The sequence below is a fragment of the Corvus brachyrhynchos genome, unplaced genomic scaffold (assembly GCF_000691975.1).
Source record: "Corvus brachyrhynchos isolate BGI_N302 unplaced genomic scaffold, ASM69197v1 scaffold91, whole genome shotgun sequence".
NCBI classification, from domain to species: Eukaryota; Metazoa; Chordata; class Aves; order Passeriformes; family Corvidae; genus Corvus; species Corvus brachyrhynchos.
In genome coordinates, this window is record NW_008236442.1 from 4,771,202 (window position 1) to 4,793,651 (window position 22,450).

Genomic DNA, 22,450 nt, shown 5'->3' on the forward strand with positions numbered 1-22,450 from the left:
ACCTGTGTTAAAGAGGGTTATTGAAGCTGGTTCCAAGAAAAGATGGAAAGAACACCCACCCAGTGCTGCTCTGTGGGAGCCCAGTGACAGATCCCAGTGGGTTTGTCAGTGAGAGGTGCTGCTGCTTTAGCAGCTTTGTCACCTTGGACCTTCCACAAGCAGAGGTGAAGTGGGCGAAGAAAACGAACCTCAGAAGGGATTGTGTAGGCAGGAGTCCCACCACCACCCCCCTCCACCCTTGCAGTCTGTGCTGCCACGGCCATGAGTTCTCATAGTGTGACATTGATAAAAACACCTTCATTTTCCTTGCCTTTGGCTAAAACTGATGGCAGTCACACAGATGCATCAGGTCAGATAGAAGAGCTTCTGCTGCACTCTGAAGCAGCTCTGCCAAATTTAAAAATTCTCATCAGCTGTGATCTTCCTCCATATGAATAATTGCTTTCTCTAAAATGATGTTCAGTTTTCACTTCGCAGGAATGTACAGGATATTGGTTTAAAGTTGCAAACCCCACTCTTTTTGCACTTCATTTGTAGTTTTTGTTATTACTTGGGATAATTTTGATATATTAGCGCCCAGTTCCTATGCCAGTGGACAACGTGTCCAATCACCTCCATGTCCCTACCCAGGATTATCCCTGTATGGACACAAGGAAGAAAACACAGCCATGATTCTGATAATTTGTGTTTTGGATGGAGGCATCTGGCTTTTTGCCTGTGGATATTCAGTGTTAATAGGAAATTTTTCTTCAATTGTCACTGCTTAAAGTAGTGAGTATTGTAGTATTTAATGTTTATGTATATTTGATATTATTTATTCTGCCCCTCTCCTGTCAAATCCCTGACTTGCCACCAAGTTCTGGAGGGCCACTTGGATCTGCTTCCCTTTACCCACCAAATCTCTGCAAGGACCAATCCCAGTGTTCGTGTAACTGCAGAGTTGTCCTGTCCCAGTGAAAATGAAGCCTCACCTTTTGTTCCATTCTTAATGAACACAACAAAACACGTTTATTGAATCTGCACTTTTTCATTACTCCATATGTTTCCTTTTTTCCCAGCCCATGTCTGACATGTGACAGTAAAGCACAGAGTGACTGTCCCCTAGTGCCTTCTCCCTTGTGACTTCCTGCCACCTGCTTCATAGCATTGAACAGATGTGTAAGTGTAGAGCATCACAAAACTCATCCCTTCAATCATCCACCATCCTAATAAATCCATGCTATGGCTGAGCATTTTATCTGCCCACTGTAAAGACGAAAGGCACTGTAGATTTTAGGAAGATTATGCAGCAGTGAGACATTTCACGTGCAGAGAAGGTCAAATTATGCATTTATATCACAGGTGACCATTAGGCATTTGTTTATTTCATATGGCATCTTGTTTATGTTCCTTTAATGGCCAAAATATTCCTCTAACTTTACAATAAAGAATATCTTCCAGAGAAATCCTAACAGAGGCATTGCATTATTCATCATCAAGTGAAGAGGAAAATTTCAATTGCCAGTTTCTGGTAAATGTCTAATTAGGAAAGGGGACTTGTGAGCCACAGACAGGCGCCACGATCATTAAAGGGCAGTTTTCTGAAGATTATGAGTCTCCAGTCTGTCAAGCAGAGTTTTTCTACAGCTGAACTAATTCTGCAGTAGAAAACCCTGTCTAGAACAAAGCCCTTGGAATTAACATCTTGTTTAAGCAAACACATGCCTACTTTGAAGTAAGTGTGATAGGTTCACAGTTGTTACTGAGGTCAAGTTTAATGGTAGTGAAGTGACAGAATCGGACTTCAGTGTTAGTGTTAATTTCAGCTGCAGCATGGGCTGTACGTACAGAGCACTTGAAGCCATACACTGTATTTCACGTAGAGCAGTTCCCCATAATTGGCACCACCACTTTGGTCTTAACATGGAAAACTACTGAAATGTAAAACAACTAATTCTCTGGCTGCCCAATTAAATTTGAGGGTGTGAAAAGCATATGTACAGAGGCAATTATTTCTGTTTTCCAAATCTTACAGTTTTGATTAGATTTTTTTTTTTTTTTTTAGAGCTGAATGTTTATTTTGGCAAGCTTCACTTTGGCCCTGCTTTAGGATAACCTCATTGCTCAGTAGGTTTAAGTCTAGTTAGACTGTTTCCTTGAATTAGGCTTTCTTACTGATTGATTACTTTAGTCTCATTTTCTCAGGCCTGAACGTGTGAATGGAATTCTGATGGCGAAGGGAACTGCTCTGGTGATTAGCTCAGTGCAGCAGGGTTTGTGTGGGAGTTCTGCTGGAGGAGAGTCCCCCACAAGCAATGCCACTGGAAGTTGCCAATGGAAAACACTGTTGGCTTGTTCCTCATCACTGCTGACCTCTCATTAGCACAGAATTTGTGTGTGACCTTGGTGCTTACATAACCTTGCCCACAGAGCATCTCAGTCTGGTTTAAAACACAAATCCAACTTGCCCACTATTGTTTTTTACCAACACTGTCATTTTTCTGTGTCTCGGGGATGTGCCAGGCCAGGAGCATGTGAGAGAGGCTTTCACGTTTCTGACACGCTGAAAGATCATGGCAACAACTGTTTATTTATATATGAACTTTAGTGTTCGTGAGAGGTGCCAGCTCAACAATCACGGAGCAGAATCTTCTGACCTCGGCTCAGCTGAACCAAGGGCAGCGGCAACATGAGCTTGTTTCCTGCCAGCCTGTCCTTACCCTGGAGGGACAGCCTGGAGGAAGGGGCTGGGCTCTGTGCTCACTTATCTCAGGGTTTCTCAGCTGAAAGTGCCAGTTTGATGGGCTATTCTTATGGTATCTTCCCACAGCCAGCACCGGCTGAATTCTGTCATCTTAAATCCCAGGGAACAGTTTTGAGCACTGCCCATGCAGGTTAGAGTCATCTGTGGTTTAAAGTTCTATGTTGATATCCTCAGAAATTCTTCCAGTGGAAGGTGTCCCTACCCATGGCAGTAGGGTTGGAACTACAAGATCTCTTTAAGGTCGCGTCCAACCCAAACCACTCTGTGATGCCATAAGGATTCCATAAAACACTGTGTCCCTTTAGGAAAAGATTTCACTGTGTGTTTACCTCCCATACCTGTGTGTTTACCTCCCATACTGTGGGCGACGTGTGCTGAGTGTGAAACAGGTGCTGAGAAAGTTCCATAAAGTGCAGGCTTAATCTTATTTTACTTCATTTTACAAACTCAAAAGCTCTCTCTCAGATGACTCATTCTTCTGTAAGTTTCCTCCAATGGAGTTTACTTTTTAGTTCCCCAAAAATTTTCATACAAAGGGAAAAGCCCTTATTTCTGTTATTGTTTATGTAGGAGTTGATGACATTGAGAAAAGCGCATCGAAAACCTGGGGTAAAACACCCTCCCAATTTTCTGGTTTTCTTTCTTCCCCCTTCTTCCTCCATTTTCACAACTTTTAATCTTCTGAAGATTTTCATCTGACCAGACACCCAAAAACCTAATAGCATGTATCACTTCATTTCATATACTGTATTCAACTGGGAAGTAAACCTCGGGATACACCTAAGATAGAATATGCATCCCATTGCTGCCACGCTCATCACTGGTGACACTGCTCTGCATCAAGGCTCCAAGCTGCCACAGTCCCCTTTGTGTTTGTACCACAAAGCATTGATATGCACAGCTACAACAGACTCTAATGACGAGGTGTCTTAATTTGGTTTTTATTATGTGATTAAAGGTACAATAAGGTAAGTGCTCAACAAGAGGGAAGACCATTGTTCTGCATCATTAAGCTCACAGCAGCCCAAAAAGAAATTGTAGGCAATGTGCCAAAGCCCTTAATGAAGAGGATCTCTTTGAATTATCTATGGATGAGGAAGGGATAAAGCCTGAGCCCTGGTATATTTGATCCTCTTTGTGCTCACTGTTACGAGGACTTACAGAGCCAGCCGTACCGGACCTTCTGGAATTGTAATTTATTGAAGCATTAATTTCCCAGCCACACTAAAGCTCTTGGCCTAATAGAGAAAGTACAGTTATGTACTATTATTAATTCCTTCAAGTGTTTTCTGAATTCCTACATCTTGGAGTCATGAACTTTTGAAAAATAAGGCTAAGGAGATTTATTTATAACAATGCTCAATATTCCCTAAAACCAAGTTATGCAAATTTTGTCTAACTCGGACTTCTTAAATAGCAATGCCTTCTTATCACATGATATTAGGGTTACATGGATGACACAAAACCACTGTAAGAGACATTTTCTAGTGCTGGCAGATTTTGAAACTTTTATCTTCTATATTCTGTAATTTTAAATGACAGTGATTCTTCATCTCCCTCACCGTTAAATTTTAAGTGATTGCTCTTATGTGTAGGTTACATGAGGACGTATTTTTATAGCTGTAGTGACATATAATTATCTGGATGTGCTCATGAGCTATAGGATTCCCTCCCTCTTATCTTGCGAAATAAAGAAATCAAAGTAGACCCCTGTTAAAATAATTTTGCACAGTTATTTATATGCTAGAATAATCAGGGATTACAGTCTTAAATAATTCAGGTTTTACTATGTTAGAAATCCCAGTTTTACAGGATTACATGCACCTCTCACTTCTGTGGAAACTGAGGGTATTCCAACAGTTTCCCAAAAGACCTCCACACTTAATGGGCACTCACATATTGTGGAAGCCAGGCTGCAGCACTCTGCAGGTTGATTTCTAAATCCAAACTCCTGCACCTGCAGCCAGCACTGGAGAGCTTTAAAGAATGTTGTCCTGCATCTGTTGGGAGATGTCAGTAAGTTGCAAAGGTTCTCTGCCACCTTCCCTTCATGACAAAAATCGAGCAAGCTTCCTGAGCAATCACAACGTTCATGATCTGGTGCTGCCTCAGTCTGTCCTGATTGTTGCATTCCTGAATGTGACTCACTGATAGTCCCCAAACCCAGACTGCACAAAAACTTGGCAGGACAAGGAAGTTCCCACAGCCACTGCTGTATCTGAGCAGAGCATTCACACAGACCATACCTGGCCCCAGGTGTGCTGCTGCAGGCAGCCTCTGCAGCTGGTTCTCAGTTCAGAACACCGTCTGAAAAATCTGATTATCTCCCTCTAAAATTCCTCCCCCCATCACATGCACAGCAGCTTAGCAAGTGGAAGTGTGCTGGTATAAATAGAAATGACAGTCAACATGTCTTTCTATTTGCTCCCACAGGGTTTTTTTTATGCTGCAAAACGTCAGCGTCCTTTGGGTGAGCGAGTGAGAATTAGATCACAACTACGTGGTTAAAATTTAATCACTTGCCTACTAGCATAACATACAGACCACATCTTTTATTCACTCTGTTGTCAGTGACATCAGTATCTGGGATCAGCTGCAGGTGGGAAGGCAGCAGGACATGGGATTGCTGCGCAATTCCCTCTGCCGGCAGCACAGAGCAGCGCTGGGAATGTCACCCAGCAATTGTCACTCATCCTAAACCACCTCAGGAATGGCAAGGGAGTAAAAGTACAGCTCGAAGGATCTGGGTAGTGTCTGTCCATCCAGAGTCTTTGTACAGACAACCCACTTCACCTTTTCAGTGTTAACTATGAGTGTATAAGCCTATGAGAGTGTTTCCAAAAAGATCTGCAGGAATACATCCTGAAACACTTGGCCGTCACTTTGCAGGGTTCCATCTCACTGCCTCAGTCTGAATTGTACTGTAGATGTGACAGAGTAGGGAACTTCAGAGGCAGGCAGAAGGAAGAGCAGAAACAGGAAATAAAATCCTTGTAACAGAGGTTGATGTGTTAATACATTCACAGAAAACTCCTCAGAAGGGTCATATAAGTAATTTGGTCTATAAAGATCTGTAGGGCAGTAGTTTTAATCTGCTGTCAAATGTGTTTGTTAGCTGATAGGTTTTGCACCTTGGTGTGTAAAACTACAACAACCAAATACAAACTCCCAGTGACAGGCACTTACAGAGCAGACTGAGCACCAGTGAACGCACTGCACACAAACAAGTGGCTGTAGGTACTTGTAAACAGGTACAAAACCTTCCTCGTGCATCTTTCCCAACTTGTGTAAGGAGTGTATGACCAAGTCACGATCCTTGACAAAAAATTTTACCTTGTATACACCGGAGAAATGAACACAGTCTTATTTTGTGATGAAAGTTTTGTGAAAAGTTTGATGTGTAATAGCTACATTTAAATATTTAATGTTCTGCACAAGTGAATGGGAAGCTACAGCCTAAAAACAATCATTATCACACACATTTCAAACAAGGCAAACCCCCGTTCATTTCCAGCTCCTGGTACTCCAGCTTCCCTGCCCTTAACAGTGGTCACAAGCCTGAAAGAGAACATTTGCTTTTAGAGACAAAAATCTAATTCTTTACCTGACAAACTTCATACAGTAACTTGTACTGCTCTTCTGGCTTCTGCAGAGTGCACAAACTGCATCCCATGTTTAAACTCAAGTGGCAGAAAGGATCTTCCTTATTCCCCCGAGCAGCCAGAGCGATGTCTGTGGCCAGCACACATCCAGGTAGGGCTGGGAGCCGCAGGTGAGGCGGCTGGAGCGGGCGCTGGGAGCGCAGCGGGAGCCGCGGAGCTCGGTCCGTCACCAACACTCAGCGCTCCCTGCCTCTGCCTCTCCGGCGCCCAGGCACGGCTATATACTGCCACTCATGCATATTAATCAGCTCTCATTGACTATTCATAACAGACAGTGATACACAAGCTATAATTGCCAGCTATGACAGCTGAAATTTCTCTAATTAACAGGCAAGTGCTTCAGTAGCAGGCATAATAAAGGACACTAACAATTTTGTAAACCATTTTGTAGCAATTACAAATAAACACGACTGCGTTTTACTACGGTCCCTCAGGATAATTCTTCCCACATTTCAGCAGGCTGGAAGCGGGGTTTAAACGTAAGGCACAATGAAATGAATGCCGTGGTACAGAACTCAGCCACAGTGAAGTTGAATATGCTCAGTAGCATTTATTTCCCTCCTGGACTGTGGTGCTATTTGAGAGCCTCAGTTTTACAGCAGGGGCTGACTGAACTGGGTGTTTAACAAGCACAACAGAGAAAGGCATCTCTGTCCCCGAAAGCCTCCACAGCCTTAGGGTCTGGCTGCAAAGCAAAGAAGATATATGTGAATGTATGTGGATTTAGGGACAAAAAACACCGAACAAAAAAGAGTGGTTTGTATTAATATAGATTAGCTTTAGATTAATATGTATTCCAAGTGAAAAATGGCCATTTATGCTACTGACTCCCATTGTGTATTTGAGTGGTGTAAATGGCAGGTTCACAGATTATCTGTGATATTAAAAATATAAACTTTATGAGATTATAAAAATATGTACAATAAAATCAGTATGGCATTTATGACTGCTCAGCATTTGAGTGCGTAGATCTGCATTAAACCTGTACCACAGATGTAAAGAATAAGACAGCAGTGAACTTGCCCAATGAGCTAGAAAAGTACTCGTAAGTCATAGGCTTTATGGATATTTTCCAGTCTGTGGAAAGCACTGCCTTGTGTTGGGAGTGTGGATTGACCGTAATTTTCCCAGTTGTTTAAGCATTCAGAAGGGGGTGCATTTTTATAACCTCACTCAATTCATTCTGCCATAAAGAAGATGAGAGAGCAGCCAGGAGTGAGAGCAAGGGTGCCATTCCCACAGGCAGTGCATGGAGAAACTGGATGGATCCTGTGCCCTTGATATCTAACTGGTTTTGACTATTTGCTCAGCGAGTTTCTGTGGGTCACAATGGAAATGTTGTGCAAGGACCATCTTTTCTGTCCAAACTCTATACACAGGTGCTTGCTGAGGTTATATTGTAGGATACTCAGCTCTTGCCATAATGGTACTGACTCATAGTTTGCATTAAAATATTCAGTTCCTGCAATGCAGATCATGCTTTAGTACAACTTTAGTAAATAGAGACTGACAAGAAGGGTTCCCTTGACTCTGAGGCTTAATTTTGGTAGCAAAATTTGCTTGCCTACAGAAAGAAACAAAGAAGAGAAAGAAAGGGGGCCTTGTTTCAGTGGTGTCCAGTGACAGGACAAGGGACAATTTGGCACAAATTGAAACACAGGAAGTTCTATCTGAATATAAGAAAAAAAATTCTTTATTGTGAGGGTGGCAGAGCCCTGGAACAGCTGGCCAGAGACATTGTGGAGTCTCCTTCTCTGGGATTATTCAAAACCCACCTGGACATCACCCTGTGCAACCTGGTCCAGATGACCATGCCGTGGCAGAGGGGTTGGACTGGATGATCTCCAGAGGTCCCTTCCAACCCCACCTTTGACTGAAACCCCTGCCAAACACCCAAAAGCAAGTAGGAACTTTATCCCTGAGTTGTGACTGGCTGTTCCCCTGTTGAGAGAACTGCTGCCATGGTGGCAGAAGTTGCAAGGTTGGAGCAAGGCAGAGGAAGCCTGGATGTTACTGCTGCCCTCAAGGAATGTTTCAGGCTATCCCTGGTCAGATATGCCACTCACATACTAAGGCTTTTCCAAAGCTGGTTGACAGCCAATGATTGTGGATCCTGAACAACTGGAAAATTCTTGGATGAGGGGACTAGTACTCCCTAAAAGCAGAAAAAGATGATGATGATAAATGAATTAAATAAAGAAAACCCCTCAGACTCTATGGAAATTGTAAAAAAGTTTATGGCTTTGATTAGATAATTTTTTGGTTATGTAATTTGATTAAGCAACTTAAGGTAAAGCTTCCAGAAATGTTGTCCGTGATTTTGGTTTTCTTTTGAAATGCAATTTAGTTTCTCCCCAAATACTAGATGGTATTTAAATAAATGTTAGTGTTCTGTTCAGGTGGCTGAGGTCAGTCAGGAATTTTTTTTTTTTTTTTTAGGAATAGCATGCAGCTGGATCTGCTTAGAAATAAACCAGAACCATGCGGGATATTTAATTTCTAGTTTCAAAGTTTCAACGGAAGCACACCTATTTGTTATTTCCCTATAGCAACGTGATAGACTACAGGAGATAATGTTTCATCTGATTCAGAGAGATAATCCCTAAGTCAGGCCAGCAGAGTAAGCCCAGCAGAAGACTCATTTTGATGTGTGAGTGGAGGGTCCCATAAATGTGATGTTTGGGATTCTTCAGCTGACACAGCCCCAGCAGCAAGGACTTCAGCCTGGTAAACGAGCTGCTCCTGGAGCCAGGCCAGTGCCCATTGCACTGGAGATGTCTCCATTATTGAAATATAACTTGCATCTCCCTGTTCATCTCACAGGCAAAAATGGTAGCACTGCCTCGGTCAACATAGACTAGTTTTTACTGCACTTTGCCAAACTTTAAACATTTGGGCTGTAAACCGGCATTCTGGGCATTGTCCAGTGTTGATTTCTGCCTTTAATGGTACACTTGAGCTGAAGTTTCAGTTATTTCCAGGAGTAATATTACAGGAAGAAAAAGTTTGCCTGTGTTCTGAAATTCAGGATGCTTTCTTTGAGAGGGTTTTAGTATCAACGTAATTTGAAACAAGAATTTGAAGTTTGGCACAGGGATGGTTTGCGTTGTCCTTGTGAAATCTGCTAAATCTGGTCAGCTCCTAAGCTGTTGCAATTTGTGTGTTCTCAGCACAAAGTTGGTACAGGCTTCCAATTTAATTCCTGTGAGACTTTAAACGAGTTCGGTGAGTGATGCCAGAAGGTCTGAGGAGGCTCCGTTTCCTAATGGCTCTTTGTGAGTGGGAGGATGGATATCAGGAACAAAGGGATGCTCTCTGTGCTCCTCACTGCTGGACCCATTGAGGCAGGGAGAGCCACACGAGCTGCTGGGATGGGCTGGATGTTAATGGTGTGACTACACTTGTTTTGTAACACATTAACCAAGGAAGCCTGGTGCCTTACAGGAACCCTCGTCACCACCTGCTGTACCTGGGGCAGGTAAATCGGCTTCCCTTGGAGTGTCCACATCAGGCAGCTCGTTATGGGACCTGTCATCGGCGCTAACAATGTGTCATGTGTGGTCTCGCCAGGGCCACAGATAATGAGCTTAACCAAATGTACGGCAGTGGAGGGTTCATATCACGTGTAATGGGAATGTTAGAGTGGTCCCAGCTGAATCTGAGCAATCCAGGCTGAATGGGAAGTCAGCGAGCCAGCTGACTGGGAACAATAGGAAATAGCCTTTGAATACACAAGGTGCCAGCAAGAGCTTTCATTAGCATTTATCTAGATTACTCACTCCCTGACTGCCTGCGTGTGACCACGGCTGCAAAATCCCCTTCTCCACAAAACCTGGCTCCGACTATCAGACATTTGCTTTTGTGTCCAAAAGCTAATTCCCAGGAAACAGAGGAAGGTGGGAAGCAGCCAGACTGCATGGGCCACCACAAAGGGGAGGGTGCTGCTCTCATCCCCGGGAAGCTGGAGGTCCTGGAGACAAGGAGGGAATGCTGCCACAGACCACGGGCTGGTTTTGCTTTTGTATGTGTCTTAGCTTCAATTTGCAATCTCTCATCTTGCAGCTACAAACCTAATACAAAATTTGCTGTTTAAATGTTTGATTTATCCTCTGATTAAGCCTGCCAGGTGCTGGCAGGTAGGGGGAATCCACAGGAGACTGATGCACTTCAGGTGTCCTGCCCGTCTGCACAGGATGGTGAATCAGAATAAAGAGGGAAATGAAGCACTCATGAGGGACCTGCACCCTGGAGGGGATCATTATTAGAGAACTCAAAGGCTAAAAAGCACTCTCTGCCAGCTTTTCAAGGGTAGGGACTGGCACTGCCAAGGGTTGGCTCTTGGACAGCAGTTCCCACCAGCAAGAATAAACTCGTGTCCTTTGTGCGAGGAGCAGATGGCACACAGCTCCTGCACAGAGCTGGCCACACACCAAACCCAGCTCGGGGCTGGGAGTTCCTAATGCTGGAGTGGCTGCCTGCGATATCAGTGATGGCTTGGCATTGTTTATTTAGTTTCTTTAAATGCAAGTTGGCTTTCCTACTATGCAGTAACTATTTAACATTATATTTCTGTACATATACTTAGCAAGTTCTGTTTTAAAAAGTGATTCCTATTTAAGCAGTGTGATTAGGGAAGCATTTGCTTAATGTATCAATACTTTAATTACTTTTCTTGTTTTTACAAATATTTAAGACTTGTGAGAAACAAAAGCTAGGGAAAAGAACAGCTGTGACTTTATAAATAATTCTTGCTTTGGTGTGTTAAATAAACAGAAGTCATGGAACTGTACAGATTACGGTTACCCACAGTGGTGTGACAGAGAACTGTGTTGCACAACCATACTTTAAAGTTAAGTATCTGGGATTTTTCAAAGCGTGCAAAGGTGCTTTTTAATTATAACCATTGGGTTACCTTTATTAAAGCTCGAGTGCCTCTGCTGGGAATGTGTTCAGACTGAGTTCTGTTTCCCTGTGTTTATTTGAAAATGTTCAATAATACAACCCACTGATAGCTGTGAAGTGTTGGGTTCTTAATAATATATGTAATTAGTGTGGATCTAATTTAAAAATACCCTTCTGAAAAGTTCTTTGTTGAATATGTGAAAGCAAACCAGGATTTTTTATGGCATCGTGCAGGCACAATAATTAAATACATACTCTAAATATAACAGCAAAAAGATCTCAATCCTGGTGGGGTTTTTTTGCATGTGGGCATAGCAATCTGCCTATGCATTGGAAGCTTCAAGACTGAGCCAAAATATTTAAACTAAAACATACCACAAGAGAGGATGTGAAAGCAAATGTAAAACTTTGGCTTTATTCCCATCAGTTAATGCTGAAGTCTTGAGATCCTTTGCTCCACTTAGCATCTCTGAAAGAGTTCCAATCCTCAGAAGTAACTTAAATGAAATGATACTTATTGTTAAACTGCTGAAGGAACTGTTCTGTCCTTGAGGCTCTCTAACAGTTCAGTATCTCTGTAATTTATGCCACTCGAGAAAGGCAGTGATGTTCAGGAGCATCACAGCACCATCCCTGTAAGCACTGCAGGGCCAGCAGATACAACATTGTTGTGTTAATTCAGTCTCTCATGAAGCAGAACGATGAGGTGAGGTCGGAATAGGGTAAAGAACTGTTTAATGTGCCACTGAGACCTTGTGACAGGGAGAACCAGGAGAGCTGACCTATGGACCAAGAAACTCCTCCCTCCCTGGGCTGCCTCTCTGGGCATTGACTGCGGCAGTGCCAGGAGGTCTTGGTCAAAGCTGAAGACAAAAGGTGATCCCTGAGCCTGAGGATGTACAAGCTGCATTTCCAGTGATGACACAGTGATGGAAGTGGGTGAAACAGGGTTTGAGCTGCTGAGGCCAGAGAATGAACTAATCAAAAAGGAGTGCTCTTTCACCTAAGCATAAACAGCTCCAAAATCACCATCTGCCAGCTGCGACACTTCCAGCCTAGCAATGCCCAACTGAGGGAAGGACCTGGAGGCAGATCACACTCCCCGTCCTGGAGCTCAAATCCCTCGTCCCTTTTCCATTCATGACACAATGGAAACAGCCACTGCGAACCACAAAACCAAAAGTACGGAAGGCTGGCAAGGAAATGAGAAAATCTCGTTATAGGCTGGATTTGTGTTCTAAAAGCTTCTTCCATGTTAGCTGAAACCTCAGCTTCCTCACAAAAAAGCATCTTTGATTTCCTGGTTTTGATGCTGCAACAGCCAAACTAAACTCTGTAATTTTTTTACAGGTTATTTAACTGGACAGCTTCTATTTAAGAAGAATGACAAATTCAAGCTTGCACAAATTGTCAGTTTTTACATGGTGAAAGTGCTGTGCTTATCATTAGCAGTTACAAGAATACACAACAGCTAATTAGGAAGATTTAAAGGAAGAAAGTGGATAATGGAAGTAGAGGAGTGTGGAGTCAAATGTTACTTCTACACTTGTCTTTATAAGGTTCACATGCTCTCAAATCTGAAATTACTTACAGAGCATCAATCCCCATTTTGATTTTGCTGTGAAATATCACTTTAGAGAGACAGTATTGGTAACCACGGGCTGCTCTGAGTGATGGTTATTTCAAAATAAGAACGTTTTCTGTAAAAGTGATAATACACTTTTAATAATCTCAGAGAATGCCAAATGATTCGGTGGACTTGAATGCTACATAAAAACTATTGACATAGTATTTCATCTTGAAAACTGATAGACATGTGCCCCAAAAGCTAATAAAGTTCATTCTAATACAAACAAGCAAGTAAAATAGTATATCATAGCCTGTGATAGCTTTGGCTCCTGATCATATAACTGTAGCCCAGGGACAAAGAAAATTGAAGTGATTTAGAAAGGTACCCAGTAGGATATATCTGATATTTGGCAGTTTGCTGAAGCAAAACAGCAATGTCAGAGAGATACAAAGGTGTAAAATCCATTTGACTGTGTCCAAGTGCTTCTACTCTCTGACCTTAATGTCTCCAGATGAACTCCCCTTAGGGTCAGCTGAATAACGCTTAATAACTGATGGCCAGAAACTGCCAAGGCCTGCTAAGGATCACAGTCTTCACGTCTGTGTTTTAGCTACTGTATTCATATTAAGAATTTTACGCCACTTCTATCTGAAAAGATGTTAACTTTCATTTCTCAGTTTTTACTGCTCCACACTTAATATGAAACAAAAGCCATCTATGGTTCACTAGGTTTTATATTAACCACCCGATGAAAGGAATATGTGGGAATATGAAGTATTAATGGTAAATGGCAGCCAGAATGAAAGGATTTGCTTATCTGTTTGCCTTTGTTTTCATTTCTAGGTTCAGGTGGACAATGAGGAGTTTGATTGCTAATTCTCAGCTAGAGCTCCTATGCAGGCAAGACCCAGGAGACGAGCAGACCTTCAATGAGAAAGGATTCGAGTCTTTTAGGAACAAAGGAAATGTAAGTGTTCATTTCTGTCTTTGAAGTTGTGGAAGACGAGTTTTCACTGAAGGAGATTGGCATTAGCTCCAGAGCTGGTGTGTGTGATTAATTCCACTGTGGGCTCTCAGAGGGGACAGCAGTGGCTCTGCTGGGGACGGGAGGCAGCAGCAGAGTCTGTGCTGCAGCAGAAGTACAGTAAAATAGATCAGGTGTATGGGGTAAGAGGAGAGGAACAGAGGGAAATGGGGACTCTGGCTGGCTGCAACCCCAGAGCCAGGCTGTGTCTGTGCTGGGAATTCACTGGTGCTCTCCCAGCACCACCGATCTCGAAACTATGGGAGGATACAGAGGATGATTCAAGTCCTACCCAGTGCAGATTTCCATTGTTTAGCTCATGAAACACACCAACAATACAGCATCACCTTTGCTTCCCATTTCTCCTCCTTGCAATGTAATCTCACCAGCCCACGGAATTGCAGCGATGCTGGTTCATGTCTCATTTCATTGTAAAATCAATCCTATTGCAAAAACATTGATTGGATAAAAGACACTCTAAGTATTAATGCCTTCTCTGACACAAGAAGGACACTTTCTATGCCTAACTTGGCTCATCTTGAACAAGGAATTCTGGTTCAACGAGGAAAGTCATAGAAGCGTTTAGGCTGGAAAAGACCTCTGAGATCATCAAGTCCAAGGATTAATCCCCGCTGGAGGCCACATAACTCCTAACTTTGCTCCTTCTCCAGGTCACATCACCTGGCTTTACCTTCAGCGGCAATGGAAGTGATTTCCACCTGTTATTAGCACTGTATTTCTGGGCAGCTCTGTGAGTCAATAGGAGGTGACACGTTTACCTTAATAAAAGAAATAAATTACCCACGCAGGCTCTTGTATTGGCCAACTGCATGGAGTTATCCCTCAGCTGTACTTCCTCTGCCATTTCTCCCCTCAAAATACACATTCTGATAAGTAGTATTGATCAGGCAGTATTGAAATGGATACACAAATATAAACATTTGATAAAATAAATGGCAAAATACACAGGGAATCATAACCAGAAATGGTCATTCCTATTGGAAGACACATTAATCTTGTCATTTCCAGTGAAGCCTCAGAGCTGCTGGTTTTCCCTAATCCAGAAACTGCATTACAGTTTTCCTGCAGACTGATGTTTCTTTGCATTTCTCTGCAGAAATAGACCAATGTCCTTGGTAAGAGTTTTACAGACAGAATGGAAGTAAGAATGCAAATATTAATTGATGAGATTATCTACTAAGAGACAAAATAAGTGGCTGTGTTTCTTTCAAAGTTGTATTAAGCATCCAGAATCTTCATCCTGGTGGATGACTGCAGCATAACAGTGGGATGCAGAACTTGAAAGTTTGTGTGATTTACGGTGTGACTGTATTTATTTTAAATATTTTTGTTTTGCATTGTGGTTTGACTGTTTTGAGGTATCAGGTGTAGATGGGAAATAAGATTTCAATGACATTTCTTATTCCCTGCCTATCCTTGTTCTCCTCAAACGAGAGGGTTCTGCAGAGTGCTGTGCTGTCTTTTCAAATTACTCCTGTCTGTCCTGACCATGGTGATGACAGAAAACTCTGTTCAGGATGGGAATGCACTGGATTGCACATACATGTCTAGAGGCACAATCACTTCATGGCTGTGGGGAAGAGACTCTGGATTTCTGAGAAATATACCTATGAAAGCATTAATTAAGTCACAGATGAAGCCCAGATGATAGGGCTGCCTACTTAAAACACTACATTGGTTGCCAGTATGATGATCAACACAATTTTCTGTGCTGCTTATTTGTTTTTCTGTTTCTTGGCTGTAGTTAGAAGGTTATAAACTGCCAGGCATGTATTCCTAAGTCTTTGAAGTTCAAGTTGCTCTCTGCTTTCTTTGAGTTTCATGTTCTTAGCGGAGGAGAGAAATCACAATAATTACAGCTTAAAATGGTCTCATTTCATGGTGTGGCTAACAAGTAAAACTACAAGTAATGATGTAATCTAACATGTCAAAAAGGAAAATGAAAAGAGGAGACAGAAGGCAGGACGGAGCCAAGGGATGCGATGTGCCATGTCATCTTCTAATTAACTAACTGATCCTTTAAACTGTCAAAATCAGCCAGGAACTCCATGGCCCAGTGTCTTATTAATATTCATCCTGGGCCACGAGAAGCTCTGATTCCAGTCCCAGTGGTTATAGTTAAACATTAACAAAAAAAGCCTGGCTACCCAGGGCTGCAGGAGCCTCACACTGATAGGGAAATGAAGGCAGGCCACCCTGCTCCCCAAGCCTCTGCTGGGGCAACCCTCCCAGGATGCATATTGATTTCTGGATTATTAGGGGGGTTGTATATTGAAAAAAAAAAAAACCAAACCAAAACAATTTTTTTTCCTGTTGCTACGAGCTGCCACATTGTTAATCACATTAAGCTCCATGTTGTCAAAGGAAAGAAAGATGCATGGAATGTTTTGCAATATAAGCCCATTTTTAATTTTGCCTACACCAATGGAATACACAGTTAATAAACCCCGGTTGTTTGGAGGAATGGGGGAATTCATTTTGCCATGTAGGATGCAATTCAGGATTGTTTTTGTAGAAATCTGGGGCCCGCAAGAAAAATAATCTTCCATAATCTTCCTATAATGCAATTATTCTCTTACATTTCAGCCTGCCAGTCTCTTCCTACTCCCACTAAGCAGTTTCCTGAACCTTGAAGTCTAAGGGAGCAGCTGACATTTGGTTTCTCCATTCATTTTCTGTTTAATTCTTCATGGCAGGACAACGCTTTAAAAAAAACAATACAAATCCTCTCTGCTCTGAATTACATGGACTATTTTGGGGCCCAGTCTGTCATAGACAGGGATGTGCCTGTGTGCAGGAGAAGATGGGGATGAGGAGGTAATTCAGCACCTCCTGAAGTCAAAAGGAGTTTTGACATCAGCCTTGTACAAGTAATTTCAAGCCCTGACTATTTTGAGGGCAGTTAATCCCGTTTTATACTTGCCATTTCTAGCTGTGCATGGCACAGTAGAAAGCAATATATTATGTAGCCCTTTATAGCAGCATGATCAGTAAAGGAGTAGCTGAGCCATAAATCACATGCTGTACCTCTCAATGAAAAATAATTAAATTGTTGGAATCTCATTAGTTGATATCCTTTATTTAATTGGTACATGAAAGGAAAAATATCTTGGTTTACCCCCTATTTCTTCTGTTCTTTTCCCTGCCCTTGCCAGTTTCCTCTAAAACAACTTCTTGCAGTTTGACACAGCACTCAGAGAAAATAAAGGCCATATTTCCCATATCAGCCACCCACTTGCAGAGCCTGTGTGGGTCCCTGTTCCCAGGGGATCAGCCAGGTGAGGAGTGGCATTCCCTGGGAATTGCCCTCCTGATGCTGTGGGCTGGCATAGCCCTCCTGCATCCCACCAGGACCATCCCAGCAAACGGACTTTGGGTTCTTATCTCAAAGCCCGCTCAGTCCTAGGTCACAGCAGCCCAGTTTTTGGTAGCTAAGTAACTTTCCCTGGTTTTCCATCGGCTGTGGAGCCTGGCTGTGCCCCTGGAGCAATGTCAGAGTATTCTGGGACAGCCCCCAGACCTGGTGCTGTGGAGCTCCTGTTCTCTTCCCTGGCCATCAACACACAAACCCCAGGGTAAGATCTGCATCAAAACATCCATGCTGTTCCTATGGAGAGCTGGGATTTGTCTGGGAGCCACTCAGTGCTTTCTCATTCCTCTCCCCCCCCCAAATTTATCTTCAAGCAAAGCTATCAACCCAAATATTTAACATCACATAGTTAACTCTCTTGTTTAAGCTCTATTATGGATGAAAAGCAGGCTCCATTATAGAAAAAAATAAAATTAAATACTCTAAAGTGTCTATCAGCCGGGTTAACATCAGGCACCAAACTGCCAGACCACAAATCTTGAATATGTTGACGCTAAATGTCTACGAGGAGCATATGTTATGGATCAAAGAACACACTGATTAATCCAGCAGAGACAAAAGTCTGTCACTTCGGTCATGGTGCCATGATACCACAGAAGACAGGACTAAGGAAGCACATGAATAGAAAACAAATGCCAATGAAAGAAAGAAAAGATAGAAAAGGAGGTTACAATCTAAAATGACAGTTCTATTAGGTCAATGCTTTCACCCCACAGATGCAGTTTCTTAATGCATTTCCTGTTTTTTCAAAAAATAAAGTTCTCAAGATTTTGGGGGATATGAATTTATATCTATTTCCCACCTATCATTTTATTTATATTATTTATATTAATTCAAGCAGTTCATGATTTTTCTTGTGAAAGTTGTCTGCATGTACATTGGTACATCATGAGGGAACAGGAACCTGGAATCACAGCAGTGCATTCTGAGCTAGACTGTTTTTCTCCAGTACTTTGTTGGTTTATTTTGCATTTCTGCCAAGCAGTTTAGCAGAGCAGTGTCCTGTTCATGTGTAGTTTTGCTTCAATCCTTCAAATGAGGTGTTAAAGTGCTAAGGTGTTTCAAGTACTTAAAATGTACTTGAAAGCAGAGGAAAACTTCTTCTTTTTTAGTATTTTCAAGTATTTTTCCATTCAGTATCACAGGCATGAGCACATCCCTGTATCTGGTATGTCTTCCTTAAAGAATGCTTCAGAAAACCTTTCCCATAACTTACAAAGGAACACTTATTTCAAACATTTCCTATTTAGTTTCAGTGTTTGTTTGAAAGTGTTTCAAACATTTGCTTTCTCTGCATTCATATTTTCTTCCTCACTGTAGCATTTAGTTTTTAATTAGAAAGGGGGAAAAAACAACTTAGGAAAATGAGACTTTCCTAAATTCAAGCTTTAATACTGAGAATATTTCTTGTGCAGGAGGTAGCAAAGCCAACAGTCTGTGGGGATCCTCTGCTTGAAAACTGGGGGCTCTGTACACAGATTACATCCAGGGGGATGTGATTTTTTGGAGAGAATGAGATTCCCAGCACTGTTTTTAGCTTCCAGAAGAGTCTGTGGTTGAGCTCTGCTGCAGGGCTCCCAGTCCTGGTGTCACTCAATGGTGCTTTAATGTGTCCCCTACATTTTGACAAGGTGGTCACCTTCATCACCATAATATCCTGTCCATGCATGTGCAGTTGGCTAAATTAATGTATAATGCATGAACTAGGTTTCTCAAAAGTAGTCTGTGAGGGGGTATATTAACTATACATGTTTTGTCAATTTTCCATCTCATTTGGTTAAAGATAAGTTATCAGCAATCTCAGACGAGAGATATTTGTGTGTGAGCGGCTGTGCATATTTTATGTAGGCAGTAGCTGTTTATACCATGGTACCTAGCAAGCATGCTGGGGAGTACATGCACGCTGAATTTTACCTGATTTTATTGCAAGGTGATGCCACGGCTTTTCTGAAGGAATAACCACTGCTGTATCCAGGAGATTCCTTTAACAAGCCACTGCTCGGCTGTATTTGTCCTCAGCTTGTTTTTCTGCATAATTTAAAAGACAGCTGTCACAGCTACCTGCTGTCCTGCCTGAAACCTGGACAGTGTTAAATAAACCTGACATTTGTACAGTGCTAAAGAAACCCCACTCTGGGCCCAGCCCTCTCTGTGAGTCTCCCTGATCCCATTCCCAGCAGCCAGGCTGGGGACACATGGAAAAACAACAGCGACAACTCATCACATCATGTTACACTGCCAGAATGAGCAGGCCTTTCCTCAGAGAAAGAGTTAAAGTTAATTGCATGGTAAAGACCATGAGATCAGAATCCTGGGACTCAGGAACTGATTTATACACTGCAAATGTGTATATCCTTTGCAGAAAAGGCCATTTCCTGTTTAAAAATGTAAAAATACTTGATTAAACTCTGCGGTTCCCAAACCAAACACATTACACTCCTTAGTCCATTAAAACTCTGTGAGCCCGTTACTTATCGTGCTGTGATGGATTGATTGTATTTAATCTCTCCTCCTTCTGAAGTTGTTTTCATTTCCTGCAGCCCTGTGCCCTCCCAGCACCAACACACCAGCAGTGCATTCACTGGCCGCCAACAGAGCTGATTATAAAAATCTATTGTCACTTGGACAATGTTTATATGAAAACAGCTACATTTTATGAGTCATTATTATTATTGTTATTATTGTGACAAACCCAGGTGGAAGCTGGAGTGGGATGGCAATAAGGACACCTGAGCAGGCACCACTGAAAATTCTTATCTTCTACCATTAAATTAAGTCAGTGTCAGAAGGTCTGATACATTCAAATGATGCTGCACCATATTACTCTATGAAAAGCACTTTTTAGCTGAAGCTAAACACAGAGTAAACATGTTTCTTAAAGGGGGAAAAAAAGTGGGTCTTGACCTTTACTATAATTGTCCAATAATAGTTTGCTATTTACCAAGAAACAAAAGTAAACACTATTAGTAGACCAACCTTCCCTTCTGTATTAGAAATACACAGGGGCGATGGTGCCGCCAGACCTTTTCTTTCTCACACCTACTCACGGACTTTTTGTACAGCTCAGACTCTCTTAGAAGTGTTAATCAGGCTGGTTCAAGGAATTTACGAAATAGAAACTCTCACCAAGTTGGAGCACAGTGCAAAGCCCTGGTGTACAATATTAGTGTCATAGATAATTAATTTCCTTAAAGATCAAGTTCAGGAATCTTTTTCTGTGGAGTTTCTGAATCATTGCTCATTTCATGGTTTAGGGCTCTGTTTGTCCTGAGACTAGTGAACACACACAAGCTTCTTAAAGCTGTTTTCCAAGTCTGTGCCTCTAAATGATTGCCTTTCTCTCTGCCACTCACACATTTAAAAATACAAAGTGTAACAGCAAAAAAGATGCTAAACTTGCACGATTTGTCAGTTCATCTCATCTCAAAAGAATGGAATAATTTTTCAAAACCAGTGTGTGTTCCTGAAAAGGCGTAATACAGATCAATTCTACTATAGACTATTTTATATTGAGGAGGGAAATTGTCTGTCTGGTGTTTGTTTTCACTCAAAGAGTTCTTCTTAAGCAGTGCCCACCCCAATTTTCCTCATACCCCCTTGTGTATGAATTTTATTGTGAACTTTCTCTAACAAATTTGGGGGAAATGATGATAGAGAGTTACAAACTTCATCATTCACAGAACATTAAATTTGGTGCTTTTTCCTTTCTCATGAGCACAGAGCTCTAGCTAAAACTCAGGATTTGCATTAGTGCTTTTTCAGTTCAATGTGGTGATCAGGAGGCAGAACTAATGGAAGGCTTCTGAGTTATCCTGTGCAATCTGACTACGTGGTTCAGACATCAAGAACAATAGTAAAGAAGAAGGGGAGAATTACTGTCCTTCCAACAAACAGATGGATTCTGAGTGGTGGGAGGCAAGAATTGCTGTTATAAAATACAGTGCAGCCAGAAATTTCTAAAAAGTGTCATGTTGGGATTTTTAAACACCTAACATCGATTTAATTCAAAATGATGCCCCAGTGGAAACCGGATTATTTTATCTGTTAACATATCTCCAGGAATCTAAAAAACTTTGACTCATCAGTCAGGTATAGTTAATGTTACACTTTTCAGTTCTTCAGTAAGTCATTTTTCAGATCAGTCTGACTGAGTGGCTTTTAAAACTGACCATTTGTTGGAGAAAGTGTATCAACAGGAAGAAATGGTGTGCATTTTTTCCTGCTGCTGTGGACGTAGCCTTTTGGTTGCTCTGGTAATTACTTGGATCAGACTACAGGACCTGTGCGATTAGCCTGCAAACTTTGCTCTGACCTGGAAGAAAAAAGATTAATCTTTTTAATCTTTCCAACTGTCACAGCACACCCTGGCATTGTGCTCTTGGTCAGCAGAGTAATTTCTTCAGTTGCATGTTTGGGGTTAAAGTCTTGCTCTTGAGTTGCAATATGTGACTAGGGTTTAAGTAACTGTTTTGTGTGATTAAGAGTAATTCTGAGCAATTAAAGAAAACAGTTCATTTGTGGCAGGTGGCAGAAAGCTAAAGAAGATAATTACTCTTTTTAGCCATCTGTGTTAAGTGCCATTAGCAGAATTGAACTGGGATTCACCACTTTGAAATTTGAGGCAAAGTTCCTTTCCCTTAACTACACAATACAATATTGTCTGAAGTCTAATTACAAGAAAAGAGTAATTTCACCCTCCTTGCCATGAGGTGCCTATTTGTTAATTTTGTTAAAAATGTTGGCACTCCAAGATATGATAAATTGGACAACTGCTTGTACTAAATGTCTCTGCATTACGTGTTGGCTGTGAAAAGCTGTTCAGCTTTGAGTCAGTTTATCCTGAAAAGCCCTGATCTGCAGCCGTGAACTTCTGCTGAAAAGAAGAAACATTTCCCCCCTTCTGTCAGGTGTCCCAGCTCTGAAATACCCCACTGCCCTCCCCAGCTCTGCTGAGGATCTGAGCACTTCCAGTGCTGCTGGTAGCCTTGTGAAGGGATCAGGCAATGGGCAGCTCCAGGAATGTGTGCTGAGATGTGGAAAATACGCATCACCAAAGCACAAAAGCGAGCAGGGGAAAGCTTTCCTGGAGGAATGAGCACGAAGTGTAGCTATTCCTGCCCCCTGGCAGCACTGGAGCCTGCAGGGAGTACAAACCAAC

General features: G+C 42.0%; 1 protein-coding gene across 2 annotated transcripts in view; it reads right to left on the reverse strand.

Moving 5' to 3' along the window:
- PDZRN3 (PDZ domain containing ring finger 3) overlaps positions 1-22,450 on the reverse strand; it is a 125,264-nt gene that overhangs the window by 22,678 nt on the left and 80,136 nt on the right. The window contains exon 1 of one of the 2 annotated variants that reach the window (XM_017747241.1): positions 6,348-6,608. The exons of the other annotated variant lie outside the window; for it this stretch is intronic. Coding sequence (XP_017602730.1) covers positions 6,348-6,416 — 69 coding nt within the window. The 5' untranslated portion in view covers positions 6,417-6,608. Of the gene's footprint in view, positions 1-6,347; positions 6,609-22,450 lie in introns of those variants that run through there. 2 annotated transcript variants of the gene reach the window in all.